Source organism: Azolla caroliniana, unplaced genomic scaffold, assembly GCF_043228905.1.
Source record: "Azolla caroliniana isolate FFs.n. ecotype wild unplaced genomic scaffold, voAzoCaro1.0.p SCAF_1, whole genome shotgun sequence".
NCBI classification, from domain to species: Eukaryota; Viridiplantae; Streptophyta; class Polypodiopsida; order Salviniales; family Salviniaceae; genus Azolla; species Azolla caroliniana.
Genome location: NW_028230436.1, coordinates 7,689,318 through 7,717,190, shown reverse-complemented (window position 1 = coordinate 7,717,190; position 27,873 = coordinate 7,689,318). Strand labels below are relative to the sequence as shown.

The 27,873-nt window shown below is 40.0% G+C and overlaps 2 protein-coding genes across 2 annotated transcripts; both read right to left on the bottom strand.

The window, feature by feature from the left end:
• Positions 1 to 173: 173 nt before the first annotated feature.
• LOC147868760 (hydroxycinnamoyltransferase-like) lies at positions 174 to 27,601 on the bottom strand. Its single transcript, XM_087339565.1, has 5 exons — positions 27,026 to 27,601; positions 3,447 to 4,306; positions 3,177 to 3,255; positions 862 to 1,107; positions 174 to 504 (listed from the first exon to the last, which is right to left on the bottom strand). The coding sequence occupies exons 1-5, from the start codon at positions 27,527 to 27,529 to the stop codon at positions 241 to 243; spliced, it is 1,953 nt and encodes a 650-aa protein (XP_087195691.1). The 5' UTR covers positions 27,530 to 27,601; the 3' UTR covers positions 174 to 240.
• LOC147868761 (hydroxycinnamoyltransferase-like) lies at positions 25,785 to 26,859 on the bottom strand. Its single transcript, XM_087323144.1, has one exon. It carries the CDS (start codon positions 26,828 to 26,830, stop codon positions 25,916 to 25,918), a length of 915 nt encoding a protein of 304 aa, XP_087179270.1. The 5' UTR covers positions 26,831 to 26,859; the 3' UTR covers positions 25,785 to 25,915.
• Positions 27,602 to 27,873: the final 272 nt, after the last annotated feature.

Sequence of the window (27,873 nt, the reverse complement as noted above, 5' to 3'; positions counted from 1 at the left end):
TATAATTGCAAATTAGAATAGCCATAACATATTGGAACTTCAAAACTCAGAATTTACAAGTTAATTCTCACGTGCATACTGATGACATCAAGTGTTTTGGCAATGTATGATATACTCTGACAATCACAAAATTATTGGAAGATCATTCATCAATCTTAATAACAAGATTATTATGGTTTGCATGTACCCACCATTTGAATGTATGAAGCCTTAATAATAAATAGGGCAAGCATTGTTGGCCTAAGGATTTGTAAAGGCTTTGTTACTTTCTAGTCGATTCATGACATGGGTGGGTAAAGCCAAGACTACATCAATATTACCAGGAATATCTTTACCAAGGAAGACAATAATCTTTCCTGGATCATCAGCACTCGGTAATTGAGCTGCCAGAGGTTTCCCCCAACCAAAGTCAACTTTGAAGACAGGAAAATTATGAGAGCTCGATGCTCGAATACGTGCATTATTGAGGGAGCAACATTCAAACATGGCATCTCGATCGTATACCTACAACCAATGGAGCCAATTATGAAAGGTTTCCTTAGTACAAGAAATCAAAGATCTATGTATACGTTCAGCTGTTGAGGCAAGGTCCTCTTCCTCGAGTTCCACAGATGTTGCGGTGGCAATTGTCCACATAAATGCATTCCCAAAATAGGCTTTTCCTAAGGGTGGGTCAGCTCCTTCTCTCATGTTAACGATCGAAATGAAGCCGACTTTCTTGCCATGCAAATGTTCCCTAGCTTTTGTGGTATGCCGCCATATGTGAGCACATATTATCTCATATGATGTGTTTTGACCACCGACTTTATTTTTCAACCTTGTGATCATGTCTTTAGTGAAGCAGAAAGTGTTCATTTTTACAGAAACTGTTTGACCAATATTTTTGACATCGTCGTCGTCCACATGTTCAAGGTGTATTCTTGCTTTTTCTGGTGATGGGTTCTCAATCTTCAATAAAGAACGTGTATGAACTGGAGGTATGGAAATGGCTTCACCTCTGGCACACTCTGCCCATGAGCTCATGAAGTGCCACAATGAGGTACCATCACAAAGGACATGACTGTGTGCAATCCCAAGTGCAATTCCACCACAATCAAACCTTGAGACCTAAATTTCAATACAAAAGACTAAGAACTTGTCATTGCAATAAGATGGCACTTCATCATACATTAATTAAAGCAGCAATGGAAATTATTAAGAGTTAAACAAATTGAACACCTATCTCATTACCTCACCCATACAACATCACAACTATGAGAACATTGACTTTATTATGCAGCTTTATTTTGATCTATTTTTATTAAAAACAACACAACATTAATCACATAATAATTTTCAGCAAACACTTCAATGGCAGCCTTCAATCACGTTAGCTGATTTCATTGATGGGATAACTAATTTAACACACTAGGGAGGACTTGCTTTCGACATTTATATCACTTTCACAGGAAGAAGATAACTGTCTTATACATAAAGAAAAAGATGATCCACCTTGAACACTAACGTAAGAAAATGAAAGTTTTCATTTGGCACGCTATGTTGGGTGTCAAATATCAGGTGTAGTATTAAAGTCATTTGAATGATTTAAGAGACAAGATTTTCAATTCTTGAACAATGCTTCAATTATTGGTTCTAGTGATCCAAGTACAAGTGCTCGGTGGTTTAAGTTCAAGTATCTTTGTTTAAATACAATATATGTGTTCTAGAAAGTATCTTTAATATACCACTGTAATTCTATGTAGACATGCATGAGGTCTCATGGGCCATACAATGTTTATGCACGTATCTTGCACATAATATAACCACGCCCACCATTTTAGAGAACCTTTTTTTTCTCTTCTTGAATGGAGAACTCATGGCATAATTTCTTCACAGTATGCTACTTGTTTTGGTGCAAGACCTTCATCTAGATATATTTTGTCACACACCCTTGAGTGTCCTTCTCTAGAATAGGGAAGCTTTTTCCTTTCCATATCCATGAAATGGACATTAATGCCTCAAGTCAACTAACATTGGCCAGCCCAATTCTTGTTTCTTTCTAGTGGGTGGCCAATTACTTGAACCTTCCATATATATCCTAATGGCAAAGAAGCAATGAAATACTAAATAGAACAATGATATGTACAATCTTTCCCATATTTGATTAAATATATAGATTCTTACTCTTGGGCGAAGATATCATAACTCTGAACATGTTATAGATTCTCACAATGCACTACACCACCCTTGGGTTAAGCTACCATATCTTTGAACATGTTATGGATTTCTACAGTGCGTCACACCTCTCCTGGGTTAAGCTACCATAACTCATAATGTGTTTCCCCCATTAGTTTTCTCCAAGATTCAGCACAAGCATATGCTTTCTCTTGGGTATGGAGGATTTATTGCATATACTTTGCAAGTTCTCATTTTTTTTACAAATAAGCCCTTTGCATGACTGTAGATCTTGTGATACCTTCTATTTAGCTAATTTAAACTCATTAAGTACTTAAAAGCTTCTTGGCGTTCTTACAGTGTTTCCCTTTGAGACTTTCCAAGGCATATATTTATGAAGCAAGCATTTATTTGTGCATGAGAGAATGACATGAGTAAAACCTTTACATGAGATAAGATGAGCCTTGAGCAAGAAGCAAGAAAGAAAGTGCGCAAAAGGAGTCACAAGACTAGAAAGATGGAAGTTAAGAGAAGAGACGTGCAAAGAGCAGGAAGAATGGAAGAAACTTGCCCAATGCTTTGCTTGCCTCCAATCATTGCCTGTCCAAGTAGCCTGCCCATTGCTTTTGCCTCCAATCATTCCAGTCAATCCAATTCATCAGGCGAAGGAAAGGGCTTAGCAAGAATCTACTGATCTTCTTATGTATGAAGATAAAGATCATCCACCTTGATCATCCACCTTGAACCACTACGGACAGAAACACAAAGGTTGTCCACAAAGGTGGGATGTATTCTATCCACATTACATACACAAAGGTTCTCATAATTCATTAGCTTTTGTGGAAAAGGTGCCATCATTTGTTAATACACTTTTGTGTCCTTGGCATTACATACACAAAGGTTGTCATAATTCATTAACTTTTGTGAAAAAGGTACCATGATTTGTTAATACACTTTTTACGTCCTCGTCAAACTCATGGGATGTTCCTATAATTACTGTTATATTGGTAAAATCCTCCAACCAAAAGATTCAACTTTTGCACACAATGCAATCTTCTCGCACATTGAGTGGAAAGTAATACATCAATCAAAGACTTCCTCCTACACATGCCCAATGAACATTAGAATTATGACTAATGAGCTACAAAATGCATTAGTATTACATCAACATATCTTAATTATCATTAAAATATTGTTCATAAGCTTACAACCTCACACATACACAATCACAACTCAAATGTTTCAAACTCGAAATGGGTAAAGCAAACGATGAACACCATAAATTGGCTTACGGATTGAAAAACATGTCATCACTTTCTAGTCGATGCATAACATGAGTAGGTAGAGGCAAAAGAACTTCGATATTACCATGAATATCGCCACTAGGAAAGAATACAAGTGTTCCTACATCATGCATACTTGGAATTCGACATGCCAAAGGTTTACCCCAACCAAAATTAAGTTTAAAAATAGGAAAATTATGGGAGCTTGATGTTCCAACACGTGCGCCATTGCGTAAAATTCTTTCAAAGATGGCATCACCGCCATAGATCTCCACCCAATGGAGCCAACTATGAAATGTTTCGGTATTACAACCACGTATAGATCTGTGTATACGTTGAGCTGTAACGACGAGATCTTCATCCTTGAGCTCCCCTGCCATGGCAACCGCTATGGTGAACATAACTGCATTCCCAAAATAGGCCTTTCCTAAGGGTGGGTCTATTCGTTCTCTCATGTTAACTACTGAAACAAAGCCTACTTTCTTATCATCCAAATGTTCCCTTGCTTTAGATATGTGGCGCCATATGTGGGCACAAATAACCTCGTACGCCGTGTTCTCACCACCAACCTGTCTTTTCAAGGATTCCATCATGTCCTTGGTGAAGAGGAATGTGTTCATTTTTATAGAATCCCCTTGCCCCATGTGGTTGTCTTCATCCTCTATATGGGCGAGGTGTAATACAGCTTTCTCTAGGCATGGGTTATCAATCTTCAACAAAGAACGATTATGAATCGGAGGCAATGAGATGGGTTCCCCTCTTGCACACTCGGCCCACGAAACCATGAAGTGCCAAAACGAGTGTCCATCACAAAGTATATGGCTTCGGGAAACCCCAAGTGCAATGCCTCCACACTTGAATCTGGAAATCTGAATTTTAACAAAAAAAGAGAAAATTGAAACTATGGAGAATACATACATACATACATATGTGTGTGGGAGTTGTGTTTGATAGATAGATATCTTTCTAAAATCCACAAGAGACCAATAGCTTTCTATGAGACGGGGACTAGCTCATGGTTATGGTCGAAATGTGTGGGTCCCCATATAGGCCTGAAGGCCCAATGTATGATGTAAGTGTGTAAAGAGAGATCAAAGGTGAGATGTTTGTTCACACCTGGACAATCAATGGAGGTGCAGAGCAATAGTCTTCTGGATCTACACTTGGGGCCAGCTGGGTGAAGAAAGGTTGCCATTGGAAGCCCCAGGATTGCTTGAGATCCATCAATGTTATGTTGCCCTCAACCACGGCCTCCACGAAAGGGACACCTGTGTCATCGCACACCACGTGGAGCCGGCCATCGGCACCTGCATGGAGGCGCCCCGCCAGTGGGTAGAACTCGTCCAATGCGAATCCCAAAGACCTCTTCATGATCTCCTCTTCCATGTCTTCATGATGTCCACCAAAGCCTAGTGTGCGGCTCGCCTCGTAGAAGAGAATTCGACCGAAGTGTGGAGCCTTGGGGCCCATCGTGTCCATGGCCGATAGAAACATTCGTTCCACACGCGATTCGCCATCCCAACTTCCATTGCTGGTTCTCCTTATCCTGTTGCTCGGCCTCACCATCTCTTCCTTCACAACCCGCACTCTTATATCTTGATCAACCTGCACATATGCCATGTCTCTCCCCCCCTACTCTCTCTTTCTCTAATCTCTTGTCTTAGTCTGACACGCCATTTCTTGAGCTTATCAACGATCCATCCATGACTTTTTTCTCTTCCCAATCTTTAAGCTCCATCACTTTCAAGTTATATGTCATATAAAATTGTAGCATTCAAAGGTGGGCTCCACATCCCATGTGACACGATCGCGGTGCGTAAAACTTTTTGCACTTTTTGATTTGGAAACATATAGAAGCCTATTAAGGTATTCGTTCTATTTTATTTGGAGGAATCAACTTCTAGAAGTCCACGAAGACACAAACCAATAAGAGTTCTTCTGGGTTAGGGGGGTAGATGTTTGGCCGCTCAAACTTAAAACTCGTGTCGGCAGAACAAATGGCCATCGATCTGTTTGTTATTTTTTAAGCGAGAGTGTATCACATGCTCAGAGTTGAAGGAACTTGCCAAATTTTACAATTATTCAATTTGGTGTCCCACATAGACTTCGATGTACTTACTATATTTTACATCACATATTCATAGCAAGAATATAATGATCCTATGTATGAAGAAAAAAAACATCCACCTTGAACACTATGGACAGAAACGGACATTATCATGACACATGATGTGTTGGATACAAAATAAAAACGTTGCTAGTTACACTAACAATGGCATATTTACGAAACAACATTTTTTTACTTTTGTAAATGTTCTTGATAAAAAAAACGAATGCTTGCTTGCTACTTTAAATCAAACTTTGCGATTGCTTGAGACACATATTTACAATTTAGTTCAAATTGTTCAAGCATTAACATCGTCCAACATTGGTAGTCAAGAAAAGCGTGCCAATATGTCATAAAGTCATCGACATGCAAACTCAATTGGTAGTAGGCACCATATCAAGCAACGCTTTTCAAAACTTAGACAACACGTTGTCTTAGACAATGAGAATGTATAATGTTCAATTGATTGTTTTGACCTGATTTCAATAGTTTTCTTGGATGAATTCCATCGACATTATATTCACAACGTTGTCATAATTCATTAACTTTTGTGAAAAAGGTGCCATGATTTGTTAATACTCGTTTGCTTCCTCGTTGAACTAACGGCTTGTTGGAATATTCCTATATTAAGTGTTATATTGGTAAAATGCCCAAACCAAAAGGTTCAAATTTTGCACACAATGCAATCTTCTTGCACATTGAGTGGAAAGTAATATATCAATCAAAGGCTTCCTCCTACATATGCCCCATCAACATTAGAATTATGTCTAATGAGCTACAAATGCATTAGCATTACATCAACATAGCTTAATTATCATTAAAATATTGTTCATAAGCTTACGACCTCACAAGCAAAACTCAAATGTTTTAAAATCAAAATGGGTAAAGGAACGATGAACACCATTAATTATCTTAAGGATTGACAAACATGTCCTCACTTTGTAGTCGATGAATAACATGAGTAGGTAAAGGCAAAAGAACTTCAATATTACCCGTAATATCGCCACTAGGAAAGAATACAATTTTTCGTACATCATCCATAATTGGAATTCGACATGCCAAAGGTTTACCCCAACCAAAGTTAAGTTTAAAAATTGGAAAGTTATGGGAACTTGATACTCCAATACGTGCACCATTGAATAAACATCCTTCAAAGATGGCACCACCACCATAGATCTCCACCCAATGGAGCCAACTATGAAATGTCTCGCTATTACAACCACGTATAGATCTATGTATACGTTGAGTTGTAACCATGAGATCCTCATCCTTGAGCTCCCCCGTCGTGGCAACCGCTATGGTCAACATAATCGCATTCCCAAAATAGGCTTTTCCTAAGGGTGGGTCTATTCGTTCTCTCATGTGTAACTACCGACACAAATGCTCCCTTGCTTTAGTTGTGTGCCGTAATATGTGGGCACAAATAACTCGTATCCCGTGTTCTCACCACCAGCTTGTCTTTTCAAGGTTTCCATCGTGTTCTTTGTGAGGAGGAATGTGTTCATTTGATAGAACCCCCTTTCCCCAAGTGGTTGTCTTCATCCTCGATATGGTTGAGGTGTATTACAACTTTTTCTAGGGAGGGGTTCACCTCTTGCACACTCAGCCCACAAAACCATGAAGTGCCAATACGAGTGTCCATCACAAAGAATATGTTGGGAATATGGAGCGGAATCGGGATAATTAAAACTTCAAACACAATTAACACTTGATAACCAATAGATGAAACCACAAGACGAAAATGAGAGTACACCAAGATTTTTACGTGGAAAACCCAAAATAGGGAAAAACCACGGGAACCGTAGGTTCCAAACAATTTCACTATAATTTGGATTACAATGAAATACTACCTCACTAGAGGAATGTATCTACTTCAAGGCAACAATTTCGGCTACAATTCTTCACCCGATTGGGTGGATACAACAGTGACCCAAATTATAATTCCTCACCCAATTGGGTGGATAGAAAACCAAATAAAAAAGAAACTAGAAAAACATAAAACGAAGTAACCTGAAACAAGTAGACAGGACAGGTGTTGTTCAATCGTGGTTCTTTGATAGCATGAACAACCCCTCGTAGGTCTCTGTATTTGTGACAGTAGTTCACTCTTCCCCTTGCTCACTCTTTCAATTTCTCTTTCTCTCTCTCTATTTTCTATTTTCGCTCTCTGCACACTCTCAAAAAAAAAATCAGTTTTCGTTCTCTGTTTTCTCTCTCAGAAAAACCAGTTTTTGCTCTCTGTTTTCTTTCTCATAGAAAAAAACAGGTCACGATGTCTCTCCTTTTTCCTTTTCTTCTTTTCTTTGTCCAACGTCTACAAACCTGTGTTCACACTCACACATACAAAAGACACATGCCCAAAAACAACATACAAAAAGAAAAAAGGAGACATACATACATATATATATATATATATATATATATTTAAATACAACTAATTAGTATGAAGTCTATTCAGCGTTCGGCCGACTTAATGTTGTGGGCTCCACTTGAGTGGACAACCCCTCGTAGGTCTCTGTATTTGTGACAGTAGTTCACTCTTCCCCTTGCTCACTCTTTCAATTTCTCTTTCTCTCTCTCTATTTTCTATTTTCGCTCTCTGCACACTCTCAAAAAAAAAATCAGTTTTCGTTCTCTGTTTTCTCTCTCAGAAAAACCAGTTTTTGCTCTCTGTTTTCTTTCTCATAGAAAAAAACAGGTCACGATGTCTCTCCTTTTTCCTTTTCTTCTTTTCTTTGTCCAACGTCTACAAACCTGTGTTCACACTCACACATACAAAAGACACATGCCCAAAAACAACATACAAAAAGAAAAAAGGAGACATACATACATATATATATATATATATATATTTAAATACAACTAATTAGTATGAAGTCTATTCAGCGTTCGGCCGACTTAATGTTGTGGGCTCCACTTGAGTGGACAAGCCCCAACAAATTCTCCCCCTCCATCTCAAGTGGGGGGCACAACTAGGTTTGCCTTTTGTTTGCAAACTTCAAGCTTCTCCCTTGACAAACATTTTGTCATCATGTCGGAACCATTCTTGTTTGTGTGAATCTTTTCAATGTGCATTTGCTTTTCTTCAAGCACATCTCTAATCCAATGGTATCTAACGTCTATGTGTTTTGACTTAGAGTGAAAGGAAGAATTCTTGCTTAAGTGGATAGCACTTTGGCTATCACAATACAAAATGTACCGTTCTTGGGTCAGCCCCAACTCTTGTAGGAATTTCTTTAGCCATAACAATTCCTTACTAGCTTCTGTGGCAGCAATATACTCAGCCTCCGTTGTGGATAATGCCACACATTTTTGCAATCTCGATTGCCAAGAGACCGCTCCCCCTGCAAAGATCATTAGGTAACCAGATGTAGACTTTCTGGAGTCAACATCACTAGCCATATTGGCATCTGTATATCCATCTAATATAGTTTGGTTCTCACCAAATTTTAGACAGACTCTTGAGGTACCCCTCAGATATCGCAGGATCCATTTCACTGCTTCCCAATGATCTTTTCCAAGGTTCGAGAGAAAACAGCTCACTACACCAACTGTGTGAGCAATGTCCGGCCTCGTGCATACCATAGCATACATTAAACTACTGACTGCAAAGGCATATGGTATTTGTTTCATTCCTTCTTGCTCTTCATCACTCGTAGGGCATTGAATTGAGCTAAATTTAAAGTGGCCCGCGAGTGGAGTGTTGACCGGCTTACTCTTAGCCATGTTGAATCTCTCGAGTACCTTCTCAATGTACTTTTCTTGAGACAACCAAAGTCTTTTGCTTGACTTGTCCCTGGTTATCTTCATCCCAAGGATTTGCTTGGCTGGTCCCAAGTCCTTCATGGGAAAAGATTTGTTGAGTTCCTTTTTCAACTTCTCAATCTTGTTGGTGTCTTGACCAACAATCAACATATCATCAACATACAAGAGCAAAATGACAAAATCCCCATCTAGGAATTTCTTAACAAACACACAATGGTCTGTGTTTGTTCTATTATACCCATGGTTCAACATAAAGGAGTCAAACTTTTTGTACCAAAGTCTAGGAGCTTGTTTTAGGCAGTACAAGTTCTTCTTTAACTTGCATACCAGGTTTTCCTTACCTTTGACACCAAACCCTTCGGGTTGATCCATGTAAATCTCTTCTTCCAAATCGCCATGGAGGAAGGCAGTTTTTACATCAAGTTTCTCGATTGAGACTGGCTGCGATCCCAAGTACAACTCTGATCGAGGACATCTTCACCACTGGTGAGAAAATCTCCTCGAAATCAATTCCCTTTTTCTTGCAAAGACTTCATCTCATCACTCATGACATCAAGCCATTCCTCATGATCATTTGCCATAGCTTCTCTAAAGCTTTCTGGCTCTCCTCCATCTGAAAGCATCACATATTCATGTGGGTTGTATCTCGTAGAAGGTCTTCTTTGTCTCATAGACCTTCTAACCTCTTCCTCTTCCGAAGGAGCTGCTGAAATGTCACCTAGAGTATGATGGTCATGATTCTGCCCATCATCATTGTCGGCTGCATCATCAGCCATATCATCATACTCCTCGGTATCTCCCCCATGACCTTGTGTGTCTGGGGTAGGCATTGGGTGTTCAGTGACTGAAAAATCAGGGGTGAGATCCGGCATTTCATTCGGCTCCGGATCTTGTTAGGTCTGATCCTCAAGGAATACCACATCCCTGCTTCTAATGACCTTCTTCTCTATTGGGTCATAAAGTCTATAGCTGAATTCCTCATGGCCGTATCCCAAGAATATGCATGGTTTGCATTTGTCATCAAGCTTGGATCTTTCATCTTTTGGGATGTGAACGTAGGCCCTACAGCCAAATACTCTCAAGTGTTTGTATGACACATCTTTGCCTGTCCAAACCCTCTCGGGAACATCCCCATCCAAGGGGGCTGACGGAGACAGGTTTATGAGGTCAATTGCAGTCCTCATTGCTTCACCCCAAAAGGATTTAGGCAATTTTGAGTGGGATAACATACATCTTATCCGCTCACAAATTGTCCTATTCGTCCTCTCAGCCACACCATTATGCTGAGGTGTTTTCGGGACACTTCTCTCTAGTCTAATACCATGCTCACGACAATATTCCTCAAATCGTCCCTGATATTCACCGTCGTTATCGGCACAGATACATTTCAGCTTTCTTCCAGTTTCTCTTTCCACACTTACATGAAAGTTCCTAAAGATTTCAAACACTTGATCTTTAGACTTTAATGCAAAGCACCACAACTTCCTCGAGAAGTCATCGATAAATGTGGCAAAGTACAATGCTCCCCCAAGAGTTCTATCTTTCATATAGCACAAGTCTGTGTGCACCAATTCCAATGGCTAAAATTTTCTTTTGGGGGGCAGATGTTGAAAAGCAACTCTGTGTTGTTTGCCGGCCAAGCAATCAGCACAAGTTTCCAAGTGCATCCCTTTTATGTCCGGCAAGATGTTCTTCCTTGCTAGAACATCGAGTCCCTTTTGACTCTTGTGCCCAAGTCTCTTATGCCATAGCTCAATCGAGGCATCCTTGTTGGCTACATTTACCTCTCCGCCGGACACCACAGCATGAAGTACATAGAGGGAATTCTGTTTTAGACATTTTGCTAATACTAGCGAGCCTTTGATAAGCTTCCATTTTCCTTCACCAAAGGAATTTGTGTAACCCTCATCATCAAGCTTACCGGCTGAAATAATATTCAGCCGAATGTCTGGCACATGCCTAACATCTTTTAATACTAGTTTGCAACCCATATCCGTGGTCAGAATTATATTTCCTATGCCAACGACCTCAATCACGCCGTGGTTTGCCATTTTGACTTTACCAAAGTCACCACCGGCATATGACGAGAACATTTCCCGATATGGGGTAATGTGGTACGAGGATCCCGAATCGATAATCCAATCGGTTTCTTGGGATGCTAAGTTGACACAAGCATCATCACACGCGATGATGATATCACCATCACATGCGGCTGTCGTGGAATCATTTTTCTTGTTGTCAGTAGTTCCACTCTTTTCGCCCCTCTTTTTCTTCCTACAATCTCTTTCATAGTGGTTTAGACCACCACAGTAGTGACACGTAAAGTCTTTCTTAGAGTCTTTCCTATTTCTAGATTTAGACCTCCCCTTGAAATTATTTCTGTGATTTTGTGGACCCCTACCATGGTTTCTTCCTCTAGAGGAGTTGTTTTCTATGACTAAGGCTTTATGATCAAAGTTGGACTCGTGCTCCTTTCATCGTGCTTCTTCATGTAGAAGATTCGACTTAAGCATGTCCAATGTTAGGTCTTTTTGTTGTGTTGCAGTCCCAAGCGTCACAACAAGGGTTTCCCAACTATCTGGGAGAGAGCCTAACAATAACAAGGTCAACACCTCATTTGCTAGAGGTATATCTAGAGAGACAGTTTGACTTATAAATCCTTGAAACGTATTAAGATGCTCTGCCATACTAGAGCCATCTTGATACCTAAGTCTTACAAGTTTCCTAAACACGGAGACTCTATTCAAAGCATTTTTGGTCTGAAACATACTCTCGATTTTTCTCCATAACTCGTTTGCTTTGGTTTCATCACAGAAATTGTTATATAGATTCATGTCTATAAAACATCGGATGTATGCAAATGTCTTTAGATGCATAGCGTCCCAGGTTAATGCATCTATTTTCTCGGGTTTGCTCGTACCATGTAGTACGGGCAACCACATGTCCCTCATTTTGGACTTCCAAATGGGGTAGTTGGTCCCGTCAGTTTAATCATCCCGCCTAATGATTCATCCATATTCCAAGTCTTTGCGGAGGTATGAACCTCTGCTCTGATACCACTTGTTGGGAATATGGAGCGGAATCAGGATAATTAAAACTTCAAACACAATTAACACTTGATAACCAATAGATGAAACCACAAGACGAAAATGAGAGTACACCAAGATTTTTACGTGGAAAACCCAAAATAGGGAAAAACCACGGGAACTGTAGGTTCCAAACAATTTCACTATAATTTGGATTACAATGAAATACTACCTCACTAGAGGAATGTATCTACTTCAAGGCAACAACCTCGGCTACAATTCTTCACCCGATTGGGTGAATACAACAATGACCCAAATTATAATTCCTCACCCAATTGGGTGTGGATAGAAAACCAAATAAAAAAGAAACTAGAAAAACATAAAACGAAGAAACCTGAAACAAGTAGACAGGACAGGTGTTGTTCAATCGTGGTCTCTGTATTTGTGACAGTAGTTCACTCTTCCCCTTGCTCGCTCTTTCAATTTCTGTTTCTCTCTCTCTATTTTCTGTTTTCGCTCTCTGCACACTCTCAAAAAAACAATCAGTTTTCGTTCTCTGTTTTCTCTCTCAGAAAAACCAGTTTTTGCTCTCTTTTTTCTTTCTCACAAAAAAAAAACAGGTCACGATGTCTCTCCTTTTTCCTTTTCTTCTTTTCTTTGTCTAACTTCTACAAACCTGTGTTCACACTCACACATACAAAAGACACTTGCCCAAAAACAACATACAAAAAGAAAAAAGGAGACATACATACATATATATATATATTTAAATACAACTAATTAGTATTAAGTCTATTCGGCGTTCGGCCGACTTAATGTTGTGGGCTCCACTTGAGTGGACAAGCCCCAACAGAATATGGCTTCGAGAAACCCCAAGTGCAATGCCTCCACGATTGAATGCCACCACACTCGAAGTGTAGCGCCTTGGGGTACATTGTGTCGATGGGCGACACAAACATTTGTTCCACCACACTCGATTCGTCCTCCCTACTTCCATTGTTGCTTGCACTTCTCCTACTGCTCGGCCTCATCATCTCTTCCTTCACAACCCATACTCTTATTTCTTGATATACCTGCACATATGCCAAGTCTCTCCCTCTCCCTGGACCACAACCTCCACAAAAGGGACACCCGTAGCATCGTACACCACGTGGAGCCGGCCATTGGCATCCATGTGGAGGCGTCCCGCGAGCGGGTAGAACTCGTTCAATGCCAACCCCAATGACCTCTTCATGATGTTTTCCAAGTGTTCGTGATGTCCGCCAAAGCCTAGGGTGGGGCTTGCTTCGTAGAAGAGAATTCGACCATGTCGATCATGTCGATGGCCGACACAAACATTTGTTCCACCACCCTCGATTCGCCCTCCCTACTTCCATTGTTGCTTAGCCTCACCATCTCTTCCTTCACAACCTGCACTCTTATTTCTTGATCTACCTGCACATATTCCATGTCTCTCCCTCTCTTTCTCTAATCGCTTGTTTTGTCTTACACAACATTTCTTGAGCTTATCATCACTTCATCACTTTTTTCTCTTCCCAATCCTTAAGATCCATTTGTTTTAATGGAGGAAGTCATAACTCATAATCTTCAAAGGTGAGGCTCCACTTCCATGTGACAGGGTACTCATCTTGTGTAATAAATATTATAAAATTTGAACTTTTACTTTTGCTGCATCCAATAGGTTTGGGTTGTACATTATGTAGATTTTGAATAACGTACCACTCTTGGAAAATATACTCTTGACTATGTAATAATCAATCCCATCGCCATAAACGCATACACCGAGATTAGGCAGAATGGATTGATTTCATCGTGGGCATCATGTTCCGTGGACTTTTTGTATTTTTAATGGAATGACTTCATTGTAGCCCCCTAGATATTTTCTTGTACATCATCACGAAGACTTATTGCACTTGTTGCTCATATAGTGGGCTTGGCCGCAAGAACAAAATGGCCCTACATTACAACTCAGCTTTACACGGACTTCTGTTTTTCCGCACAAAACTAAAGGTGTTATAGACAAAACATAAACATGTTAGTTATAGACAAGTCTACTCATCATGCACATTGACAAAACTAGTTCGCTAATTTCACAAATAGTAAGTGTAGTTTTTGAGCTTTCAAAACATCTAGAAGCATATTTAGGTATTCATTCTCCCCTCAAGTTATATTGACATCTATTTTATTTAGAGGAAGCTACTTATTTTCCATATGGAAACAAATTTGACTCGCTTATATTGTCAAGTAAAATGTTGGTTGAAGATTGAAAATAACGTCTCTAAAGAGATCATGCTCACCATGGGAGTGAAATAAGGATGCGGTTTATCGCCTACTCTATTTGTTTTATTTGTTGGTTAACAAGAAGAGTTCATTCAAGAAACTTTGGTAGAACGCGAGAAAAGTTTGGCTTTTTAACATTTTCACTATCTTACTTTCTATTTATAAATGGGAGGTTCTAGTTTTTGGCCCATTTTAACATAAGTTTCGAAAACTTTTAGGTACAACATGCTACCTCTTTGTGAATGGAATGGCCTATTAGTTAATGTGGGTTTTTCTAAAGTCATGGTAGTAGCCATTGAAATTACAAAAAGTCACCATGTGATTTATTTTACTATCAAGAGGAGGAAATTGCAATCTTCGCCTTTTCAAATACCAAGATTTCAACATAGGTATGAAGAAAATTAACGTTGCCTCAACCATTACTATGAATTTGAGTAGTTGTTACTTGAGAGAAACCTAGCATGTGGAGATTAGAGCACAAGTATTTGATACATATCTGTTGCAATTTGTGTTAAGAGATATTTGATACCTATTGCTTGACCTAAGGCAATGATCCTACATCAACACTATAGGAAAGAATGATATATAATGACGTGTAAAGAATCGAGTGTGATTTTATCCAACGGAATATATTAGAGATGTGTGTTATATGTCTGTGAAAAAGGAGAGAGGAGAGACACAAGATAGATAGGAAAATAGAATACTCAAGATGTATATTGACAATGAGTAGAGAATACCAAGAACAAGGATAATAGCATTACATAGAAGATTAACCGACACTTTACAAAGTATGAGGAGGGTGCTTTATATAAGGTCACCCTCTCACTAAACCACTCACTCACTCTCTAGCAACTATAGAAGCTCATGTGTCATTGTTAAGAGTTTATTAGTAATTAATAGACCAAGGAAGAGTAAGAGTTTCTCCCCAAAATGGTGAAGATAAAAATGAAGAGCTCTCAAAACGAAAATGGCGATAGTCTCCTCCCAAAAATGAGCCCCCTTGTACTCCTTTTATCCATTTGGATTTAATGCAAAAGGAGTAAGTCTCCTTAAATCATGTAATATTGTCAAATTGGATTCGATTTGTGCATCTCTAGTTAAAGGTCAATTTCTCTAATCACTAAGCCATTAATTCTCTCTTACTTAATATTTATTCTATATCAAAAAATACACAGACTGTTTCCTTCTCTCTCCTACTTTTCATCTCTCCTCTCTCTTTCTTTCCACCCCCCATGATTTTGTGTGCCTCCTTCGCGCCCTTCATTTTCCATTATAATGTGCATGTGCACAAATAATGGCCTGTGTGCATGGACATTGCACATACACATTTTGGCCCTTGTTCATCGACTTTTCCCACGTTCGGTGCGCCACATCACAACACCGGTCGGCTATCACTCCCTCTCAAGCTCGGCAAGTCGTAGATCGAAAGACCAAGCTCAATCGAAACTTGTCAATTCCCAAAGATTTCGTGAAGATGTCAACGGTTTGAAGATTGGTACTAATATGTTGAAGGTCGACATCCCCTGCAATGAAACGTTCTCGAATGAAGTGGTAGTGCACCTCGATATCCGTTGTTCGAGCATGGAATAATGGCTTCCGAGCCAAATGGATGCGGCTAAAATTGTCATAATAGATCAGGACTAGCTCGTTGATGGAGACGCCAAGGTCTTTCAAAATTTGCTGAAGCCATACGACTTCATATTCAACCACAACCATGCCCCTATATTCAGCCTCCGTGCTCGAAAGTGCGATGGTCGGCGACTTCTTGCTACTCCATGAGATGGGTCCACTATCGAGAGAGAAGACAGACCGTGAAGTCGATCGTTGGTAGGCGTTGTAGTCGGTCTAGTCGGCACTCAGTCATCCCGAACTTGTATAACAAGTTGAGGATGTAGTGCCATTGGGAGATCATGATCCAAACGAGTGTCCGATTTACTTCTATGTCGAGGAAGTAATGGAGGTCTTGCATGTCTTATGACTAGATCATCCATGTATAGCTAGATTCTCTCCTCTTATGACTAGATCATCCACGTACAGGATGATGGCAATCGGGCTTTTAGAATCGCTTCGTATATAAAGGGATGAGGTCCGATTTTGACATTCGAAGGCTGATTTAATGAAGATACTAAGTAATCGTCAAATGCCAAGCACGTGGTGCTTGCTTGAAACCATACAACGCCTTCTTGAGTCAACAAACTATGGTCGGATGGTTGGTCGATTTGAAACTTGGGTGGTTGGATCATGAAGACCTCCTCTTCTACTTCTTCTTGAAGAAAGACATTCTTTACGTTATCGTGAAGATTTTTGGCAACGGTGTGAAAATTGCATGGAACGTACAAAATCAAGTGTGGTTCTTCACACGAGACATGAAACAATAATAAAGAAGATATTATTTTAGATTAGCTTAATATCTTGGTACGGGAAGATGGAGGTCTTCAAGAGCTTTCGAATACTTTTTACTACATAAGAAACAGACATCTAAGTGTCAAGTTATGTGGGTATAAAGTTTTGCAAAAGAAAAAAAAGAGAAAAATAAAACTATGAAATATCCCACATAGATAGGAAGAGTTTAGGCTCGAGCTATATAAGCAGATTGAGATCCATCATATTTCATCTATGTCTTAAGAGCACATAAGAAAAAGTTGGACTTGAGCCACTTTTGTCTAGATGGACATATGTGGCTAAGTCGCCAGACGTGGCTAAGTGCCCAAACTGGCTGGTGAAGAAACTCAAACCGGCCGATCGGACGCATCCCGCAATCGGTGATCGGATGGAGTCGGCAACCATCGATTAGATGGAGCCGACAATCAGCAATCGGTGATCGGACGGAATTGATGACAAAACTGGCAACGGAGCCGGTGACCCGACGATGGAATCGGTGATGGAGTCGGCGATCGGTGACTCGGCAATCCGGTGAGGTTTTGGCCAACCAAAACCAATGGCAACCGGTGACGGATCCGGTAACGAACAGTGATGCCATTCGGTGACGGAATTGGTGACCCAACATCTGGCATCCGGCGACCTCAGGATGCGGACCAAACCGGCTCGGGATGCGGACCGAACTGGGCCAAATCGAATGAATGCAAATCGGTCGGGTCAGTTGATCGCGGTGCATGGCGTTTTAAAGATATTTGGTCTGAAAGCCAAATAGTATTTTGTGCATAAAAGAAAAAGATGTAAGCAAGACTCGAACTTAACACCTCCAACATAAAAAGCAATAAGTTTACCATTAAGCCAAACCATTTCTTTAGAGATTATATTTTTATCATTATAGTTTTACATGTAAATTCTCATGTGTGAGAACTTAGATGATGACATGGCAAGCATGCATTGCGTGCATGTCTTGCACCCTCACATGCACCATATGCATGGCGGCATCTATAAAAGAGTGGAGGAATCAAGCAAAAGGGGGATTTTTTTATCAAGCAAGCTTTGTACTTTATATCAAAATTAATATTAAGAAGAAAATTCATTATTCAATTGATGTATTAATCTTGTTCTTCAAATCTAAAGTCCAGCCTAAAATCTTAATATCTCTCTCAATCTAAAGTCAAGCGTTCTATTTTATCTCAATCTCTCTGTCAATCTATCTTAAATCCTTTCTCGCTAAAGTTAGTGCGTACTTCGAGTCCTTCCGGTCCAGAACCCCGACGGTTTCGCCTCACGATCCGCTCGTAGTGACCGATCTTCACGACATAATTAAGTGGGGAACAATAAGGAACGAAACTATTTGGGACCCAATGGGTAAGAACCATTTTTGGTGTTAATAAACTTCTATGTATAACGTCTATTTATGTCTTCTCTTCATCTTGGTGTGTGTGTTGTCTCTATTTTTCTGTTAGGGTTTCGGTGTCATCTATGTGCGTGCGTAGGTGGTGTGTTCGGTTGTGGCAGGCGGCGTGCGAGCTGTATGCGCCTCCCCTGAGCTCCTGTTTGTTGGTTGTCAGTGCTCCATGGTCTGGTATGTCTCTATGTGTGGGTGTTGGCTTCTGTCGCTTGCGAAGAGCCCGCACGCTAGGTGGTTCGTTGGCAGGTTCCCCTCCTTGGCGCACAAGACCCAACACGGTTCAGCAAGCCCGTGCACTCCCTGAAGGCGGCTTGGGTCAGGAGGCAATCGTTCTGGAAGAGGCGTTGTCGTGAAAATCCGTCACTATGTGCAGATCGTGAGACGGAACCGTCGGGGTTCTGGACTAGAAAGATTTAGAGCAACATGTACAACAAACACAAGCAAGTTTTAAGCATAAGACAAGTGGGAGAGACAAATCATTAGTTTATTGCAAAAGAAAATCGATTCTTTATAATTTCAGAATCGTGTTACCATGGGTTGGGTATGGAAATGGGAGATTAATTTTTCAAAGAAAGGAGCCAACAACCATGCAAGGAGTGGTCCGATATGAATACGAGAGATCATTTTTGACAAGAAAGATCAAGTAAACAAAGCTAGGAGTTTGATATCAATATGTGAGATAATTTGTTTCTCGAATCCAACAGGGAAGAAGAAAAGAAGGAAGCAAAAAAACTAGGAGGGAAAAAATGGGACATATATCCAGCTCCTCGTTGATCCTCCTCCCCAATGTTACTTTGCATGCCCACTTTTAGTTGGATGGCCTCTATTTTTAGTTGCATGGCCTCTGCTTTTAGTTGCATGCTTCCATTTTTAGATGCATGCCTTTTACTTTTAGTTGCATGGCCTTGGCTTTTGGTTGCATGCGATTGTCCGTATAATTCGGCCAAATGACACAATCATCCATAAAGTTTAGCCCGTGCGCAATCCGTATGTACGTCGCAACCAAATCATAGACGTGTCCGCGCGCAAAACTCCCGACCGCGTAGTAGTGTACGCATCCACGCATGCGCGCGTCCTGACTCGACGAGGATGACTCGAAATGTCCTCATGAAATGGATAGAGAAGAAAAATAAGAAGACGAGCGTCTCGAGGGTATACAACGAGTTCAACCAGATGTTTGGTTGTCTCCCCGCCATGGACCAAGTGCTACTTGAGAAAGACAAGAGTTTGTACTTCTTGAAGGCTGTGGATATGAAGGATAGATGAGAGTTGGGGACTCTCCTCGAAGATGATACCCAAGCGAACGGGCTTGTGGCGGACTGGGTTGCGATGAAGCAAGCATGCAACAAGATCGACAGGCATCATCAATGGCTCCATGATATTGACTTGGTAAGACCAAGCGTAGAAAAAGCAAAACCATCTAAAGAAGTCGAGACTCCTAAAGAACGCATCCAACATGAAAAGAAGATTGATGATGACTCGAGGACGATGAAGGTCATTGATGATCTATTTTTATTAAAAACAACACAACATTAATCACATAATAATTTTCAGCAAACACTTCAATGGCAGCCTTCAATCACGTTAGCCGATTTCATTGATGGGATAACTAATTTAACATACTGTGGAGGACTTGCTTTCGACATTTATATCACTTTCACAGCAAGAAGATAACTGTCTAATACATAAAGAAAAAGATGATCCACCTTGAACACTAACGTAAGAAAATGAAAGTTTTCATTTGGCACGCTATGTTGGGAGTCAAATATCACATGTAGTATGAAAGTCATTTGAATGATTTAAGAGACAAAATTTTCAATTCTTGAACAATGCTTCAATTATTGGTTCTAGTGATCCAAGTACAAGTGCTCGGTGGTTTAAGTTCAAGTATCTTTGTTTAAATACAATATATGTGTTCTAGAAAGTATCTTTAATATACCACTGTAATTCTATGTAGACATGCATGAGGTCTCATGGGCCATACAATGTTATGCACGTATCTTGCACATAATATAACCACACCCACCATTTTAGAGAACCTTTTTTTTCTCTTCTTGAATGGAGAACTCATGGCATAATTTCTTCACAGTATGCTACTTGTTTTGGTGCAAGACCTTCATCTAGATATATTTTGTCACAAACCCTTGAGTGTCCTTCTCTAGAATAGGGAAGCTTTTTCCTTTCCATATCCATGAAATGGACATTAATGCCTCAAGTCAACTAACATTGGCCTGCCCAATTCTTGTTTCTTTCTAGTGGGTGGCCAATTACTTGAACCTTCCATATATATCCTAATGGCAAAGAAGCAATGAAATACTAAATAGAACAATGATATGTACAATCTTTCCCATATTTGATTAAATATATAGATTCTTACTCTTGGGCGAAGATATCATAACTCTGAACATGTTATAGATTCTCACAATGCACTACACCACCCTTGGGTTAAGCTACCATATCTTTGAACATGTTATGGATTTCTACAGTGCGTCACACCTCTCTTGGGTTAAGCTACCATAACTCATAATGTGTTTCCCCCATTAGTTTTCTCCAAGATTCAGCACAAGCATATGCTTTCTCTTGGGTATGGAGGATTTATTGCATATACTTTGCAAGTTCTCATTTTTTTTACAAATAAGCCTTTTGCATGACTGTAGATCTTGTGATGCCTTCTATTTAGCTAATTTAAACTCATTAAGTACTTAAAAGCTTCTTGGCGTTCTTACGGTGTTTCCCTTTGAGACTTTGCAAGGCATATATTTATGAAGCAAGCATTTATTTGTGCATGAGAGAATGACATGAGTAAAACATTTACATGAGATAAGATGAGCCTTGAGCAAGAAGCAAGAAAGAAAGTGCGCAAAAGGAGTCACAAGACTAGAAAGATGGAAGTTAAGAGAAGAGACGTGCAAAGAGCAGGAAGAATGTTGGAAGAATGAGATAGGTGTTGAGTTAGATGAGATGGAGACTATGGATTAATATGAACAAGACTATGGATGAATACAAGATTACAAATGTAAGAAATGAGATGACTACCCCATGACCAGCTTCGACCTTATTGAGTGGAGACTATGGATTAATATGAAGAAGACTATGGATGAATATACGATTACATATCTAAGAAATGAGATGACTAACCCATGACCAGGTTGATATTATTGAGTGGAGACTATGGATTAATACACAATTCCATATCTAAGACATGAGATGACTACCCCATGACTGGCTTTGATCTACTAATGTTCCATAAATGAATTCCCCTTCTTTTATACCATTTAGACTTTCGCTTTCTGCGGATCACTAATTTACAGGCCTCAACATTGAGCATACAGAACCATGGAGAAATCCGACATTCAAAAAAGTACTGAGATCTAATCCATATTACTCCACATTATATATGTACATCGATACATATTAACACAAAGTTTCAAAAAATGCATCCAACCATGTCTTTTTATCTGGTGTTCCTTTCCGAAAGCTTTAAAAAGTGAATAGAGTGAGAGATGGAGACGGAGATGGAGATGGAGATTCACACCTGAATGCACAAGGGGGGGGCTGTGAGGTACTGTGTGTTGTCGATCCATGGGCTGAGGCAGTGGAAGAACTTGCCGAATGCTTTGCTCTGCCTCCAATCATTCCAGTCAATCCGATTCATCAGGCGAAGGACTTTAAATTTAAGGTTATATCGATTCGGTGCACCATGTAGTAGACTTCGACATCCTTTTCACGTGTTCTTAGCAAGAACCTATTGATCTTCTTACTAATGAAGAAAAAGATCATCTACCTTGAAACACTCTACAGACAAAAACACGCCTTTGTCATGACCCATGTTGCGTTGTTGCTCCGCACCATATCAAGCAACTCTTTTCACAACTTCGACAGCATGATGTCTTAGACAGTGAGAATGTTTAATGTTCGATTCATTGTTTTGACAAGATTTCAATATTTTTGTTGGATGTTTTCTATCCACATTGTATACACAAAAGTTGTCATAATTCATTAGCTTTTGTGGAAAAGGTGCCATCATTTGTTAATACACTTTTGTGTCCTTGGCATTATATATACAAAGGTTGTCATAATTCATTAACTTTTGTGAAAAAGGTACCATGATTTGTTAATACACTTTTTACGTCCTTGTCAAATTGATGGGATGTTCCTATAATTAGTGTTATATTGGTAAAATCCCCAAACCAAAAGATTCCACTTTTCCACACAACACAATCTTCTTGCACATTGAGTGGAAAGTAATATATCAATCAAAGAGTTCCACCTACATGTGCCCAATGAACATTAGAATTATGACTAGTAATGAGCTACAAATGCATTAGTATTACATAAACATAGCTTAATTATCATTAAAATATTGTTCATAAGCTTACAATCTCACATATACAAAATCACAACTCAAATGTTTTAAACTTGAAATGGGTAAAGGAACGAAGAACACCATAAATTGGCTTAGGATTGCCAAACATGTCATCACTTTCTAGTTGATGCATAACATGAGTAGGTTGAGGCAAAAGAACTTCAATATTACGATGAATATCACCACGAGGAAAGAATACAATTTTTCCTACATTATGCATACTTGGAATTCGACATGCCAAAGGTTAACCCTAACCAAAGTTAAGTTTTAAAATAGGAAAGTTATGGGAGCTTGATGTTCCAATACATGCATTATTGCGTAAAATTCTTTCAAAGATGGCATCACCACCATAGATCTCCACCCAATGGAGCCAACTATGAAATGTTTTGCTTTTTACAATTGCGTATAGATTTGTGTATATGTTGACCTGTAACCACGAGATCCTCATCCTTGAGCTCCCTCGCCGTGGCAACAACTATGGTCAACATAACCGCATTCCCAAAATAGGCCTTTCCTAAAGGTGGCTCTATTTGTTCTCTCATGTTAACTATCGAAACAAAACCTACTTTCTTATCATCCAAATGTTCCCTTGCTTTAGATGTGTGACGCCATATGTGGGCATAAATAACCTCGTACGCCGTGTTCTCACCACCAACCTGTCTTTGCAAGGATTCCATCATGTCCTTGGTGAAGAGGAATGTGTTCATTTTGATAGAACCCCCTGCCATGTGGTTGTCTTCATCCTCGATATGGGTGAGGTGTAGTACAACTTTCTCTAGGCATGGGTCATCAATCTTCAACAAAGAATGATTATGAATCGGAAACCATGAGTGGGCAATGAGATGGGTTCACCTCTTGTACACTCAGCCCACGAAACCATGAAGTGCCAAACAAGTGGCCATCACAAAGGACATGGCTTCACACTTGAATATGGAAATCTGAATTTTAACAAACAAAAAGAAAATTGAAACTATGGAGAATAGACACATATGTATGTGGGAGGTGTGTTTAATAGATAGATAGATAGATTAGATAGATATCTTTTAACATCCACAAGAGACCAATAGCTTTCTACGAGACGGGGCCTAGCTCATGGTTATGGTCGAATTTGTGGGGCCCAGTAAAGGCCCGAAGACCCAAAGTATGATGTAAGTGTGTAAAGGGAGATCAAAGGTGAGATGTTTGTTCACACCTTGACAATCAATGGGGCTGCAGAGCAATGGTCTTCTGAATCTACACTTGGGGCCAGCTGGGTGAAGAAAGGCTGCCGTTGGAAGCCCCAGTATTGCTTGAGATCCACCAATGTTTTGTTGCCCTCAATCACGGCCTCCACGAAAGGGACACTCGTGTCGTCGCACACCACGTGGAGCCGGCCATTGGCATCCGCATGGAGGCGCCCCACAAGTGGGTAGAACTTGTCCAATGCCAATCCCAAAGACCTCTTCATGATCTCCTCTTCCATGCTTCCATGATGTCCACCAAAGCCTAGTGTGGGGTTCGCCTTGTAGAAGAGAATTCGACCGAAGTGTGGAGCCTTGGGGCCCATCGTGTCCATGGCCGACAGAAACATTCGTTCCACACGCGATTCGCCGATCCCTACTTCCATTGCTGCTTCTCCTTTATCCTGCTGCTCGGCCTCACCATCTCTTCCTTCACAACCCGCACTCTTATATCTTGATCAACCTGCACATATCCCATGTCTCTCCCTCCCTACTCTCTCTTTCTCTAATCGCTTGTCTTAGTCTTACACACCATTTCTTGAGCTTATCATCCATCCATCACTTTTTTCTCTCTTCCCAATCCTTGAGCTCCATCACTTTCAAGGTAGGTGGTCATATAAAATTGTAGCATTCAAAGGTGGGCTCCACATCCCATATTTTTTATTTGGAAACATCTAGAAGCCTATTTAGGTATTCGTTCTCCCCTCAAGTTATGTATATTGACATCTATTTGATTTGGAGGAATCAACTTCTGCCCATTGAAGACACAAACCAAGGTTCAAACTTTAAACTCGTGTCGGTAGGACAAATAGCCATCGATCTGTTTGTTACTTTTTAAGTGAGAGTGTACCACATGCTCATAGTCGAAGGAACTTGCCAATGCATGCCTGCACTAATTTTAGTCAATCAAATTCATCGGTGTTTGAATTTAATTTTACAATTATTCAATTTGGTGTCCCACATAGACTTCAATGTAGTTACTATATTTTACATCACATATTCATAGCAAGAATATAATGATCCTATGTATGAAGAAAAAGATCATCCACCTTGAACACTAAGGACAGAAACGAACAATATCATGACACATGATGTGTTGGATACAAAATAAAAATGTTGCTAGTTACAGTAACTATGGCATATGCAATATCAACATTGTCGTTTGAATGTTTTACGAAACAACTTTTTTTTTACACTCGCTAATGTTATACTTGATTGGAGTTCTTGATAAAAAAAACGAATGCTTGATTGCTACTTTAAATCGAACTTTGCGAGTGCTTGATACACATATTTACAATTTAGTTGAAATTGTTCTAGAATTAACACTGCCCAACATTGGTAGACAAAAGAAAAGTGTGCCAGTATGTCATAAGGTCATCGATATGCAAACTAAATTGGCAGTATGCACCATATCAAGCAACACTTTTCAAAACATTGACACCATGTTGTCTTAGACAATGAGAATGTATATTGTACAATTGATTGTTTCGACCTGATTTCAATATTTTTGTTGGATGAATTCTATCCACTTTATATACACAACGTTGTCATAATTGATTAACATTTGTGAAAAAGGTGCCATGATTTGTTAATACTCATTTGCTTCCTCGTCAAACTACTGGCTTGTTGGAATATTCCTATTAAGTGTTATATTGGTAAAATCCCCAAACCATAATATTCAACTTTTGCACACAATGCAACCTTCTCGCACATTGAGTGGAAAGTAATATATCAATCAAAGATTTCATATGCCCAATGAACATTAGAATTATGACTACTGAGCTACAAATGCATTAGTATTACATCAACATAGCTTAATCATCATTAAAATATTGTTCATAAGCTTACAATCTCACATATACACAAGCAAAACTCAAATGTTTTAAACTCGAAATGGGTAAAGGAACGATAAACACCATAAATTGGCTTAAGGATTGACAAACATGTCATCTCTTTCTAGTCGATGCATAACATGAGTAGGTAGAGGCAAAAGAACTTCAATATTACCATGAATATCGCCACCTGGAAAGAATACAATTTTTCCTACATCATCCATTCTTGGAATTCGACATGCCAAAGGTTTACCCCAACCAAAGTTAAGTTTAAAAATAGGAAAGTTATGGGAGCTTGATGCTCCAATACGTGCACCATTGGGTAAACATCTTTCAAAGATGGCACCACCACCATAGATCTCCACCCAATGGAGCCAACTATGAAATGTCTCACTATTACAAGCACGTATAGATTTATGTATACGTTTAGCTGTAACCACGAGATCCTCATCCTTGAGCTCCCCCGTCGTGGCAACCGCTATGGTCAACATAATCGCATTCCCAAAATAGGCTTTTCCTAAGGGTGGGTTTATTCGTTCTCTCATGTTAACTACCGAAACAAAGCCTACTTTCTTATCATGCAAATGTTCCCTTGCTTTAGTTGTGTGCCGCCATATGTGGGCACAAATAACCTCGTACGTCGTGTTCTCACCACCAACCTGTCTTTTCAAGGTTTCCAGCGTGTTCTTTGTGAAGAGGAATGTGTTCATTTTGATAGAACCCCCTTGCCCCAATTGGTTGTCTTCATCCTCGATATGGTCGAGGTGTATTACAGCTTTTTCTAGGGATGGGTTATCAATCTTCAACAATGAACGATTATGAATCGGATGCAATGAGATGGGTTCACCTCTTGCACACTCGGCCCACGAAACCATGAAGTGCCAAAACGAGTGTCCATCACAAAGGATATGGCTTCGAGAAACCCCAAGTGCAATGCCTCCACACTTGAATGTGGAAATCTGAATTTTCACAAACAAAGAGAAAATTGAAACTATGGGGAATACATACATATGTGTGTGTGAGGGGTGTTGTATAGATAGATTAGATAAATATCTTTTTAACATCCACCAGAGACTATTAGCCATCTACGAGACAGGGACTAGCTCATGGTGATGATCTAACTTGTGGGGCCTCGTAAATCCCATAAGGCCCAAAGTATGTTATAAGTGTGTAAAGAGAGATCAAAGGCGAGATTTCGTTCACACCTGGACAATCAAGGGGGGTGCAGAGCAATAATCTTCTGGATCTACACTTGGGGCTAGTTGGGTGAAGAAAGGTTGCCATTGGAATCCGCCCGATCGCCTGAGATCCGCCAATGTCACGTTGCCCTCGACCATAGCCTCCACGAAAGGGACACCCGTGTCGTTGCACACCATGTGGAGCCGGCCATTGGCATCCATGTGGAAGCGTCCCGCGAGCGGGTAGAACTCGTCCAAGGCCAACCCCAATGACCTCTTCATGATGTTGTCCATGCGTTCGTGATGTCCCCCGAAGCCTAGGGTGGGGCTCGCCTCGTAGAAGAGAATTCGACCAAAGTGTGGAGCCTTGGGGCCGATCATGTCGATGGACGACACAAACATTTGTTCCACCACACTCGATTCGCCCTCCCTACTTCCATTGCTGCTTCTACTTATCCTGCTGCTCGGCTTCACCATCTCTTCCTTCACAACCCGCACTCTTATATCTTGATCAACCTGCACATATGCCATGTCTCTCCCTCCTTCCCTCCTTCCCTCTCTTTCTCTAATAGCTTTTTTTAGCCTTACACAACATTTCTTGAGCTTATCATCACTGCATCACTTTTCTCTCTTCCCAATCCTTAAGATCCATTGGTTTTAACATTTAATGGGGGAGGTCATAACCTTCAAAGGTGGGGCTCCACTCCCATGTGACACGGTCATGTTGTGTAATAAATATTGTAAAATTTGAACTTATACTTTTGCTGCATCCAATACAATACGTTTGGGTTGTACATTATGTAGATTTGAATAAAGTACACACTCTTGGAAAATATACTCTTCACTATCTAATAATTAATCCCATCGCCCTAAAT

What these genes read in the sequence shown, in the direction of transcription:
- LOC147868760 (XM_087339565.1), bottom strand. Translation starts at nt 27,529, where the DNA reads ATGGCATATGTGCAGGTTGATCAAGATATAAGAGTGCGGGTTGTGAAG. An exon ending in CACCCCCCTTGATTGTCCAG is followed by an intron (nt 4,307 to 27,025) that starts GTGTGAACGAAA and finishes GTTAAAATTCAG; the next exon opens with ATTTCCAGATTCAAGTGTGG. An exon ending in TGCAAAAGTTGAATCTTTTG is followed by an intron (nt 1,108 to 3,176) that starts GTTGGAGGATTT and finishes ATTGAAATTTAG; the next exon opens with GTCTCAAGGTTTGATTGTGG.
- LOC147868761 (XM_087323144.1), bottom strand. Translation starts at nt 26,830, where the DNA reads ATGTATGTATTCCCCATAGTTTCAATTTTCTCTTTGTTTGTGAAAATT.